The 12119-nt window shown below is 43.1% G+C and overlaps 1 protein-coding gene and 1 long non-coding RNA gene across 3 annotated transcripts; both read right to left on the reverse strand.

Annotated features, from left to right (window-relative positions):
* Positions 1–22: 22 nt before the first annotated feature.
* On the reverse strand, positions 23–4442 carry LOC127912503 (uncharacterized). Of its 2 annotated transcripts, none has more exons than XR_008082958.1 (4): positions 1073–4442; positions 845–1042; positions 713–811; positions 23–613 (listed from the first exon to the last, which is right to left on the reverse strand). It is a non-coding gene; the product is annotated as an uncharacterized LOC127912503 (long non-coding RNA). The 2 variants fall into 2 exon arrangements; XR_008082959.1 differs by having other exon boundaries at positions 23–679.
* Positions 4443–4511: 69 nt separating this feature from the next.
* kcnk15 (potassium channel, subfamily K, member 15) lies at positions 4512–9660 on the reverse strand. The gene is made up of 2 exons (XM_035737954.2): positions 8869–9660; positions 4512–8551 (listed from the first exon to the last, which is right to left on the reverse strand). The coding sequence occupies exons 1-2, from the start codon at positions 9149–9151 to the stop codon at positions 7527–7529; spliced, it is 1308 nt and encodes a 435-aa protein (XP_035593847.1). The 5' UTR covers positions 9152–9660; the 3' UTR covers positions 4512–7526.
* Positions 9661–12119: the final 2459 nt, after the last annotated feature.

Here is a 12119-nt window from a genome sequence, read left to right on the forward strand (position 1 = left end):
CAAACAGATTCAACCACAAAGACCAGGTATTAAATGTTTTTTTCAAACAGACATTGAATAATATTTTGAGCACGTGTCAAACTCGTTCCACTGAGAATTGAGTGTCTGTGGGTTTTCGCTCCTCTCTTGTCTAGGTTTCAATTTAAAACAAAAACCAGCAGACACTAGGCCCTCCATGGAATGAGTTTGACAACCCTACCTTTGAGCATGGTGAAGTTATTAATTACATTTTGAATGGTCTATCAATACACCCAGTCACAAAGATACAGCAGTCCTTCCTAACTCAGATGCCGGAGAGGAAGGAAACCGGTCAGGGATTTCACCAATGGTGACTTTAAAACAGTTACAGAGTTGAATGGCTGTGAAAGAAGAAAATGGAGGATGGTTCAACAACATTGTACTCCACAATACTAACCTAATCAACAACATTGTACTCCACAATACTAACCTAATCAACAACATTGTACTCCACAATACTAACCTAATCAACAACATTGTACTCCACAATACTAACCTAATCAACAACATTGTACTCCACAATACTAACCTAATCAACAACATTGTACTCCACAATACTAACCTAATCAACAACATTGTACTCCACAATACTAACCTGATCAACAACATTGTACTCCACAATACTAACCTAATCAACAACATTGTACTCCACAATACTAACCTGATCAACGACATTGTACTCCACAATACTAACCTAATCAACAACATTGTACTCCACAATACTAACCTAATCAACAACATTGTACTCCACAATACTAACCTAATCAACAACATTGTACTCCACAATACTAACCTAATCAAAAACATTGTACTCCACAATACTAACCTAATCAACAACATTGTACTCCACAATACTAACCTAATCAACAACATTGTACTCCACAATACTAACCTAATCAACAACATTGTACTCCACAATACTAACCTAATCAACAACATTGTACTCCACAATACTAACCTAATCAACAACATTGTACTCCACAATACTAACCTAATCAACAACATTGTACTCCACAATACTAACCTAAACAACATTGTACTCCACAATACTAACCTAATTGACAGAGTGAAAAGAGGGAAGCCTGTACAGAATAAAAATATTCCAAAACATGTGTTTGCAACAAGGCACTAAATTAATACTGCAAAAATTGTGGGAAAGCATGTGGTGGTTAATTTCTTTATCAAATGAGACAAACTTATCACATAATAAATCTTTATTCACTTAATAAGGGAGCAGGTCAATACTAAACACAAAGTGAATCGATTGAGAGCTCTACGATAATGATGGCTGGACGACGAATCACCCTCAGATGATTTGTTGAGAGCCCTGAGACAAATAGACAAAGGTCTTATAGCCAAGATACATCCCCTTCAGTCTACATGACAAACAAGATTTGAATGTTAAGATTTGAATGAAAGATAGTTATTCACAGCAGACAATATCTGCTGTAAAAACTGTTCTCATTGTGTATAAACCAGGTTCTGGTTGTTAGGGTGAAGGAGAGGAGGACCAAAATGCAGCGTGGTTATCTTCATACATCTTTAATAAAGATAATGACAAACAATACAAAACGTGAAAAACCGAAACAGCCCTATCTGGTGCAAACAACCACAGAGACAGGAATAATCAACCACAAAACCCAACACAAAACAGGCTACCTAAATATGGCTCCCAATCAGAGACAATGACTAACACCTGCCTCTGATTGAGAACCATATCAGGCCCAAACACAGAAACAGACAAACAAGACATCCAACATAGAATGCCCACTCAGATCACACCCTGACCAAACTAAACATAGAACATACAAAGCAAACGATGGTCAGGGTGTGACACTGGTCCTGGAGTCATCTCTCTCTGATACCTTATAAAACAGAAACATTAACTCATGCTCTGGAATGCGTATTACCCAAAGACATTGTAAATCTCCTGTCAGTGTTAAATCTCCCAGAGGCCCACTTTCAGTTCACGCAGACACAATATATTTATAAGAACCCTCTTCTGTTGCATAAAACAACCATTTGATGGAATAAAAGTATTATAACAATCTTGTAATTGCTCTCACAAGCTATTCACTTTTTGCCCTGAATACAAGATGTTATGTTTGGAGAAAATCCAATGCAACACAATGTACCAGTCTCTATATTTTCAAGCATAGTGGTGGCTGCATCATGTTATGGGTATGATTGTAATCGTTGAGGACTGGGGAACTTTTCATGATAAAGAAACAGAATGAAGCCAAGTACAGGCAAAATCCTAGAGGAAAACCTGGTTCAGTCTGCTTTCCACCAGACACTGGGAGATTAATTCACCTTTTAAGCAGGACAATAACCTAAAACACAAGGCCAAATCTACACTGGAGTTGCTTACCAAGAAGACAGTGAATGTTCCTGAGTGACTGAAGCAGATTTAAGTAAAAACTATGGCAAGACCTGAAAATGGATGTCTAGCAATGATCAACAACCAGGGCTTGAAGAATTTGGAAAATAATAATGGGCAAATGTTGCACAATCCATGTGTGGAAAGCTCTTAGACTTACCTAGAGACTCACAGCTGTAATCGCTGCCAAAGGTGGTTCTAACATGTATTGACTCAGGGGCTTGAATACTTATCTAATCAAGACATATTTGTGTTTTATTATTTAAAAAAATGATTTTTATAAGTGTTAAAATTTGAATTAAATCCATTTTAATCCCACTTTGTAACATAACAAAATGTGGAAAAAGTCAAGGGGTGTGAATACTTTCTGAAGGTACTAAACAGTGCATTCTGAAAGTTTCCAGACCCTTTCACTTTTTCCACATTTTGTTACATTACAGCATTAGTTACATTTGTTACATTTTTTCCCCTCATCAATCTACACACAATATACCATAACGACAAAGCAAAAAATGGTTTTGAGAATTTTTTGCAAATGTATTACAAATAAAAAACAGAAATGCCTTATTTGCATAAGTATTAAGACTCTTTGATATGAGACTCAAAATTGAGCTCAGGTGCAATCTGTTTCCATTGATCATCCTTGATGTTTCTACAACTTGATTAGAGTCAACCTGTGGTAAACTTAACATGATTAGGAAAGGCACACACCGGTCTTTATAAGGTCCAACAGTTGATAGTGTACAAAAACCAAGCCCTGAGGTCGAAGGAATTGTCCGTAGAGCTCCGAGACAGGATTGTGTCGAGGCACAGATCAGGGGAAGGGTACCAAAAAATATCTGCAGCATTGAAGGTCCCCAAGAACACAGTGGCCTCCATCATTCTCAAATGGAAGAAGATTGGAACCACCAAGACTCTTCGTAGAGCAGTCCGCCTGGCCTAACTGAGCAATCGGGGGAGAAGGGCCTTGGTCAAGGAGGTGACCAAGAACCTGATGGTCACTCTGACAGAGCTCCAGAGTTCCTCTGTGTAGATGGGAGAACCTTCCATAGTGAAGTGGCCAGATGTAAGCCACTCCTCAGTAAAAGGCACATGACAGCCCACTTAGAGTTTGCCAAAAGGCTACTAAAGGACTCAGACCATGAGAAACAAGATTCTCTGGTCTGATGAATCTAAGATTTAACTTTTGGCCTGAATACCAAGCATCACGTCTGGAGGAAACCTGGTACCATCCGTACGGTGAAGCATGGTGATGGCAGTATCATGCAGTGGGGATGTTTTTCAGCGGCAGAGACAAGTCAGGATCGAGGGAAAGATGAAGGGAGCAAAGTACAGAAAGATCCTTGATGAAAACCTGCTCCAGAGCGCTCAGAATCGCAGACTGGGGCGAAGATTCACCTTCCAACAGGACAACGACCCTAAGCACACAGCCAAGACAATGCAGGAGTGGCTTTGGGACAAGTCTCTGAATGTCCTTGAGTGGCTCAACCAGAGCTCAGACTTTTACCTGATCAAACATCTCTGGAGAGACCTGAAAATAGCTGTGCAGCAATGCTCCCCATCCAACCTGAAAGAGCTTGAGAGGATCTGCAGAGAAGAATGGGAGAAACTCCCCAAATACAGGTGTGCCAAACTTCTAGTGTCATACCAAAGAATACTGGAATCTGTAAGTGCAAAGTCCTGAGTAATGGGTCTGAATACTTATGTAAATGCTATATACACTGCTCAAAAAAATAAAGGGAACACTTAAACAACACAATGTAACTCCAAGTCAATCACACTTCTGTGAATCAAACTGTCCACTTAGGAAGCAACACTGATTGACAATACATTTCACATGCTGTTGTGCAAATGGAATAGACAACAGGTGGAAATTATAGGCAATTAGCAAGACACCCCCAATAAAGGAGTGGTTCTCTGCAGGTGGTAACCACAGACCACTTCTCAGTTCGTATGCTTCCTGGCTGATGTTTTGGTCACTTTTGAATGCTGGCGGTGCTTTCATTCTTGTGGTAGCATGAGACGGAGTCTACAACCCACACAAGTGGCTCAGGTAGTGCAGCTCATCCAGGATGGTATTGATGTGCCATCCTGGATGAGCTGCACTACCTGAGCCACTTGTGTGGGTTGTAGACTCCGTCTCATGCTGTGGCAAGAAGGTTTGCTGTGTCTGTCAGCGTAGTGTCCAGAGCATGGAGGCGCTACCAGGAGACAGGCCAGTACATCAGGAGATGTGGAGGAGGCCGTAGGAGGGCAACAACCCAGCAGCAGGACCGCTACCTCCACCTTTGTGCAAGGAGGAGCAGGAGGAGCACTGCCAGAGCCCTGCAAAATGACCTCCAGCAGGCCACAAATGTGCATGTGTCTGCTCAAACGGTCAGAAACAGACTCCATGAGGGTGGTATGAGGGCCCGACGTCCACAGGTGGTGGTCTTGCTTACAGCCCAACACCGTGCAGGACGTTTGGCATTTGCCAGAGAACACCAAGATTGGCAAATTCGCCACTGGCGCCCTGTGCTCTTCACAGATGAAAGCAGGTTCACACTGAGCACATGTGACAGACGTGACAGAGTCTGGAGATGCCGTGGAGAACGTTCTGCTGCCTGCAACATCCTCCAGACCGGTTTGGCGGTGGGTCAGTCATGGTGTGGGGTGGCATTTCTTTGGGGGGCCGCACAGCCCTCCATGTGCTCGCCAGAGGTAGCCTGACTGCCATTAGGTACCGAGATGAGATCCTCAGACCCCTTGTGAGACCATATGCTGGTGTGGTTGGCCCTGGGTTCCTCCTAATGCAAGACAATGCTAGACCTCATGTGGCTGGAGTGTGTCTACAGTTCCTGCAAGAGGAAGGCATTGATTCTACACCTGCATTGCTTGCTGTTTGGGGTTTTAGGCTGGTTTTCTGTACAGCACTTTGAGATATCAGCTGATGTACGAAGGGCTATATAAATACATTTGATTTGATTGATGTTATGGACTGGCCCGCCCGTGAGCCTCATTTTGACTTGTTTTAAGGACATTACATCAAAGTTGGATCAGCATGTAGTGTGGTTTTCCACTTTCATTTTGAGTGTGAGTCCAAATCCAGATCTCCATGGGTTGATACATTTGATTTCCATTGAAAATTTGTGTGTGATTTTGTTGTCAGCACATTCAACTATGTAAAGAAAAAAGTATTTTATAAGAATATTTCATTCATTCAGATCTAGCATGTGTTACTTTAGTGGTCCCTTTATTTTTTTGAGCAGTGTATATACACATTTTCAAAAATGTCTAAACCTGTTTTTGCTTTGTCATTATGGGGTATTATGTATAGATTGATAAGGGATTTTTTAAAACCCATTTTAGAATAAGGATGTAACAACAAAATGTGGATAAAATCCAGGTGTCTGAATACTTTCCAAATCTACAGTATATGCACGGCCCTCAAGCCAATAAATCATCAAGGCCATTAATACAGTATCTTTCTAAAATATATTTTTGAGATTATCTCTTTCTGACTCTCTTTTATCCTAACTTTTTCTGTGAAGTGAGAGAATCAATAGCATCTGGTAATTGACTTCATGCACAGAGCGTCTTATTCAGCACAAATGGGAAGTCCATGGAGAATCAGTTTTCTTGTTAGTCACATTTAAATGCATTTTTTTTTAGCCATGATAAACTGCTCGACCATTGTGTGTGTGTGTGTGTGTGTGTGTGTGTGTGTGTGTGTGTGTGTGTGTGTGTGTGTGTGTGTGTGTGTGTGTGTGTGTGTGTGTGTGTGTGTGTGTGTGTGTGTGTGTGTGTGTGTGTGTGTGTGTGTGTGTGTGTGAAACTACACATGACCTTCAAGCAGTCAAATGGTCTCAGTGTTGGTTCTGGAGATAGACAGCTAGTTGTAGAGTTTATTATATAGAAATGTTAAGGGATTGGGGGAAAAACATCGAAAATATGCATTCTTTTCATTTTGTTTATGATTTCTTCTCATCTTATCCAGGCTGTATCACGTCCGGACGTGATTGGGAATCCTATAGGGCGGCGCACAATTGGCCCAGTGTCACCCGGGTTTGGCCGGGGTAGGCCGTCAAATGTAAATAAGAACTTACTTCCCTAGTTAAATTTTAAAAATATGTTAGAATATTTTGTCAACATCAAGACAGGGATTCCCAAGATTAAAAACCAAACCTGATATAAATTTCAATGACAGTTGCAAGAAAAACAAGATTTGTCTCATCTGAAAACATAATATGGTTTAAAGGCCCATGGAGCATGGAAATAAATAGGCTTACATATTTCTGAAAGGTCTTGCTACATGTCAGGCATGTGCTACATCCATAAAATGTAAATCAACACATAGAAGGCAAACTGTCTCTGTGCATGTGTTGTGCATTAGTACAGGGAAATGTATGCGGGGTTGTTTTTAACCTCCTGCTATAAGGACAAGTAATATGCTGATTTATATATGTCATTGATATGGTTAATTAAAGGCCATTGCTACCATATTCACGTTCATATCTATTCATCTCCTCATTAAAACATCATTCCATTAAAGGCATGCAATATGAAGTACTTTCCACAGAATCCGCAGCAACCATCACGCTGAGGACCTGCTTTACTCGTGTATGTGTGTGTGTGTGTACTTAAAAAACAATCATAATACCCAAATATCTATAGTGATAGTCATTTGCATCATTACATTTTTGTTAATATAATTATCATGCCATGTGTATCATCTCAATCATGCATCTCCACTCTTATTTGCATGCAAAAAAAATCTATAATGCGCATAATAATAAACTATCTAGGAGGAAAAAAATATTGGGGAAAAAACAAACAACTCACAGAGTATTACAATAATAAGTGAATTGATTCACAAGGTACATCTCCAGCGGCTATAATGCAAAAACAACTTAAATTCATCCTGTATAAATACAGCATTGTAATCATTTCATTAGGGAAAATAGGTTCTAAAATTCCTGTTATAAAACAGATTCTCTTGCCTCTGCCAATACTTCACACCAATTTATTTCTAATCGAGTGTGTGCATCTACAGTGTACTACAACACCTTGCCTATGTAGTGTATAAAAATATGTATAAAATACTTTATTAATCCAACCGTTACAAACAAAGATTCTGTCCCATGTGGTGCTACACTGACTTCCTCCGGCAGCAGGGGTACTCCCTGAAGTTGTGCCCAAGCGAGAGTGTGCTCCCTGGGGACGAGAGTCCTGTGTTGTCTCTGGGGCTCCAGCTCTGGATCCTGTAAGAGATGGAGTTGCAGTAGACCGAGTTAATGTTGCACCCAGGGTGCTCCCTGTGGGAAGGCAGGGGGCTCTCACACACCTCCAGACGGTAGCACATACAGGAACACAAGGAGCCCAGGGGAGACTCTGGCCTTCGTCTGCCAGTGCCATGCAGCTGTAAATGCAGCCTCTGCCTGCAGGGGGCACCCTTGGCCCCGTCCCTATCCTCCTGCTCCTCTGCTGGGGAGGAGATGAGGTTGGTGCGGCTAGTGCCCTCCTCCATGGGCAGGGAAAGATTAATGTGACTGCGGCTCTGCCCCATCCTGTCCCTCTCCCTGACCCTAAGCACTCCTCTGCCCTGCCCTGGTCCTCCTCCTCCTCCTCCATGGAGCCCCATGGTCAGCAGGCCCCTCTCCCTCTTGAGGGAGGCCCTCTCCTGGGCGTCCCTCCTCTCGTCCTCTGTGTTCATGGTGAGGAAGCGCAGCACTACCAGGTTGAGGAAGGCTCCTATCACTGTCAGTCCAACCAGGATGTACATGAAGCTGAAGGCCACATAGGGTGTCTTCTCCTGGAGGTCCTCCTTCTTCTGCAGGGCCACAAAGTCCCCAAACCCAATGGTGGTGAGCGTGATAAAGCAGTAGTAGTAGGCATGGAAGAAGGTCCAGGCCTCATAGTGGGAGAAGGCTGCTGCCCCAACACACAGGGTGCCGATGCAGGACAGGAAGCCCACCAAGACCATGTTCTCCATGGACACCTCAGTCCTCCGTAACCCGAGGCACTGCTTGACCCTGCGCAGGAGATAGCAGACAAACGTGTTCATCCTCTCGCCCAGGCTCTGGAACATGACCAGGGTGAGTGGGATGCCCAGCACGGCATAGAACATGCAAAATACCTTCCCTGAATCTGTGCCTGGAGCTGCATGGCCATAGCCTGTGGAGATAGATGGCCACCCAGAGGAACACCGTTACTCTTTACTGTGTGTTATTGTAGACTAATACTGATGCTGTTGAAGCCAATGGTTAAGGGATGCCGAGAATAAGGAATAACATCCTATGATATTCGGTATAGATGTGCAATGTATTAAATTAGACTTTACAATAGGCAAATGGCTGACTCTTCTGTACAGTAGCCTATTTGCCGATGCAGAACACTGCAGTGACACTGTATTATAAAACCATTTCCTGACACCTGTAACACTTAAACTCAGCCATGACAAAAGTAGGCTAACGGAAGCTAGCAAAACTTGCCAATGGTGGTGATGACCGTGATGGCAAAGTAAAAAGACCCGGCGAATTTCCACTGTCTCCCGGCGCGGTGGGGATCCGCTTGCAGCACCACCCGCTCGATCTCCCGGTAGTCGTCCTCGGAGAAGCGGTACTTCTTCTTCAACTCAGTGCGCTTCAGCTCAAGGATGCGTCGGCGGGAGCTCTCCGTCTCGGATTCCAGTGCGTCGAACACCGCAGCGCCCACCAGCAGGTAGGAGAACATGCAGAGGATAAGAGACAGGGTCCGCACATTTTGCTTCTTCATCTTCAAGCCCCCGGGGCGGAGAAACTCTTACAGGTGGGAGTGGTGCTCACTGTGGTTTAGCTCTCGCCTCTCTGGCTGTGGCGTAGAATCAATCCAACAGCAGGTGTAGCGTGGGGAGGAGGTGCACACAGATAAAATAGGAAGTGTATGGAAGGTTTCAAATGTAGACAACGTTGGGTTATTTTCCCCTTCCAAAAAACGTGCGCTTACATTTCGATTATTCCCTCAATAAAAATTTCCAGCACTGAGTCTGTGTCTTCCATGTATATTGTAGAACGTTGAGAGAGAATCATTGTCCTCGAGATGATTGAGATCCAACGCGTTCTGTCCAAAAGATACGTTCCTCCGGCGTTTGCATCTAGTTTGTGCATGCGTGATATGAGAGCCTATAGGCTAGATTAAAAAATGTCTGACTTTATTATTCTACAAAATGCATAGGTTACTGTTGCGCCTGATTTTCTATTGGAGTATCCAAACCTACTCACATTCAACAGGTGTCCCAACACAACCCTATAAGCCCACATAATAAAACATTACATAAATCCCCAAGCGCCCACGGAATGTAAAAAAGCGAAGTCAATGCGCGACCACATGGCCGCTCTCTCTCTTTTTCACTCAATATTGACAGAGTGCTGACTCTCCGAATGAAAACATTCAGCACCATGGATAGCGACTAGCGGAGGCGAGCATTGGCGACCTGCGCATTGGAACTCCTTTCTTCAAATCAAATCAAATGTTATTGGTCACATACACATGGTTAGCAGATGGTAATGGGAGTGTAGCGAAATGCTTGTGCTTGTAGTTCCGACCGTGAAGTAATATCTAACAAGTAATCTAACAACAGCCCAACAACTAACTAATACACACATCTGCTCAGGCTGAATGAGAATATGTACATATAGATGGTATAAAATACAGTATGATATGAGTAATGTAAGATATGTAGACAATATTAAAGTGGCATTATTTAAAGTGGTATTGTTAAAGTGACAAATTATCTATTTATTAGTGGCCAGTGATTGAGTCTCAATGTAGGCAGCAGCCTCTTTGAGTTAGTGATTGCTGTTTAGCAGTCTGAAGGCCTTGAGATTGAAAAACTGTTTCTGTCTCTTGGTCCCAGCTTTGATGCACCTGTACTGACCTCGCCTTCTGGATGGTAGCGGTGTGAACAGGCAGTGGCTAGGGTGGTTGTTGTCCTTTGATCATTTTGGCCTTCCTGTGACATCGGGTGATGTAGGTGTCATGTAGGGCAGGTAGTTTGCGTTGTTCAGACCGCAACACCCTCTAGAGAGCATTGCGGTTGAGGGAGGTGCAGTTGCTGACAGGATGCTCTCAATTGTGCATCTTTTATTTTTTTATTTTTTTTATTTCACCTTTATTTAACCAGGTAAGCTAGTTGAGAACAAGTTCTCATTTACAACTGCGACCTGGCCAAGATCAAGCAAAAGCAGTGCGACACAAACAACAACACAGAGTTACAGATGGAATAAACAAGCGTACAGTCAATAAAACAATATAAAAAAAGAAAGTCTATATACAGTGTGTGCAAATGGCGTGAAGAGGTAAGGCAATAAATAGGCCATAGTAGCGAAGTAATTACAATTTAGCAAATTAACACTGGAGTGATAGATGAGCAGGTGTTGATGTGCAAGTAGAAATACTGGTGTGCAAAAGAGCAGAAAAGTAAATAAAAACAATATGGGGATGAGGTAGGTAGATTGGGTGGACTATTTACAGATGAGCTATGCACAGCTGCAGAGACTGGTTAGCTGCTAAGATAGCTGATGTTTCAAGTTAGTGAGGGAAATATAAGTCTCCTGCTTCAGCAATTTTTGCAATTCGTTCCAGTCATTGGTCAAGGAGGTGTTGGCTTTGGGGATGACCAGTGAGATATACCTGCTGGACACGTGCTACGGGTGGGTGTTGTTATCGTGACCAGTGAGCTGAGATAAGGCAGAGCTTTACTTAGCATGGACTTATAGATGATCTGGAGCCAGTGGGTGTCACGACTCCTACCGAAGGTGGCTCCCCTTCCTGTTCGGGTGGCGCTCGGCGCTCGTCGTCACCGGCCTACTAGCTGCCACTGATCTTTTTCTCCCCCTCATTGTCTGTTTATTAGTTACACCTGTGTTTAGTTAGGTTAATTAGTTGGGCTTTATTATCCAGCCGACCCACCTGCTGGGTGTGCGGGATTGTTTTATGTGTACTCGTGTACACGCCTGTAAGTTATGGTTGTTCATTTATGTGAGTTATTCAGGACTGTTTAGTTCCCCTGTGTTTTGGGGCATTTGTTTGAGTGGCGTCGTTTTCACCTGTGTGGGTGGTATAAGAGGCTTTGGTGACAAAACAGATGACACTGTGTTAGACTACATCCAGTTTGCTGAGTAGAGTATTGGAAGCTATTTTGTAAATGACGTCGCCGAAGTTGAGGATCAGTAGGATAGTCAGTTTTACGAGGGTATGTTTGGCGGCGTGAGTGAAGGAGGCTTTGTTGCAAAATAGGAAGCCGATTCTAGATTTAATTTTGGATTGGAGATGTTTAATATGAGTCTGGAAGGAGAGTTTACAGTCTAGCCAGACACCTAGGTGTTTGTAGTTGTCCAAATATTCTAAGTCAGAACCGTCCAGAGTAGTGATGCTAGTCAGGCAGTTGCGAGCAGCGAATGGTTGAAAAGCATGCATTTGGTTTTACTAGCGTTTAAGAGCAGTTTGAGGCCACGGAAGGAGTGTTGTATGGCATTGAAGCTCATTTGGATGTTAGTTAACACAGTGTACAAAGAAGAGCCAGATGTATAAAAATGGTGTCGTCTGCGTAGAGGTGGGTCAGGGAATCACCCGCAGCAAAAGCGACATTGTTGATATGTACAGAGAAAAGAGTCTGCCCAAGAATTGAACCCTGTGGCACCCCCATAGAGACTGCCAGAGGTCTGGACAACAGGCCCTCCGATTTGACACACTGAACTCTGTC

The sequence above is a fragment of the Oncorhynchus keta genome, chromosome 27 (assembly GCF_023373465.1).
Source record: "Oncorhynchus keta strain PuntledgeMale-10-30-2019 chromosome 27, Oket_V2, whole genome shotgun sequence".
Lineage (NCBI taxonomy): Eukaryota > Metazoa > Chordata > Actinopteri > Salmoniformes > Salmonidae > Oncorhynchus > Oncorhynchus keta.

Excerpts from the sequence above, each read along its gene's own strand:
- kcnk15 (XM_035737954.2), bottom strand. The coding sequence starts at position 9,151 with ATGAAGAAGCAAAATGTGCGGACCCTGTCTCTTATCCTCTGCATGTTC. Across the intron at positions 8,552-8,868 it reads CACGGTCATCACCACCATTG|GCTATGGCCATGCAGCTCCA; the intron begins GCAAGTTTTGCT and ends CTATCTCCACAG.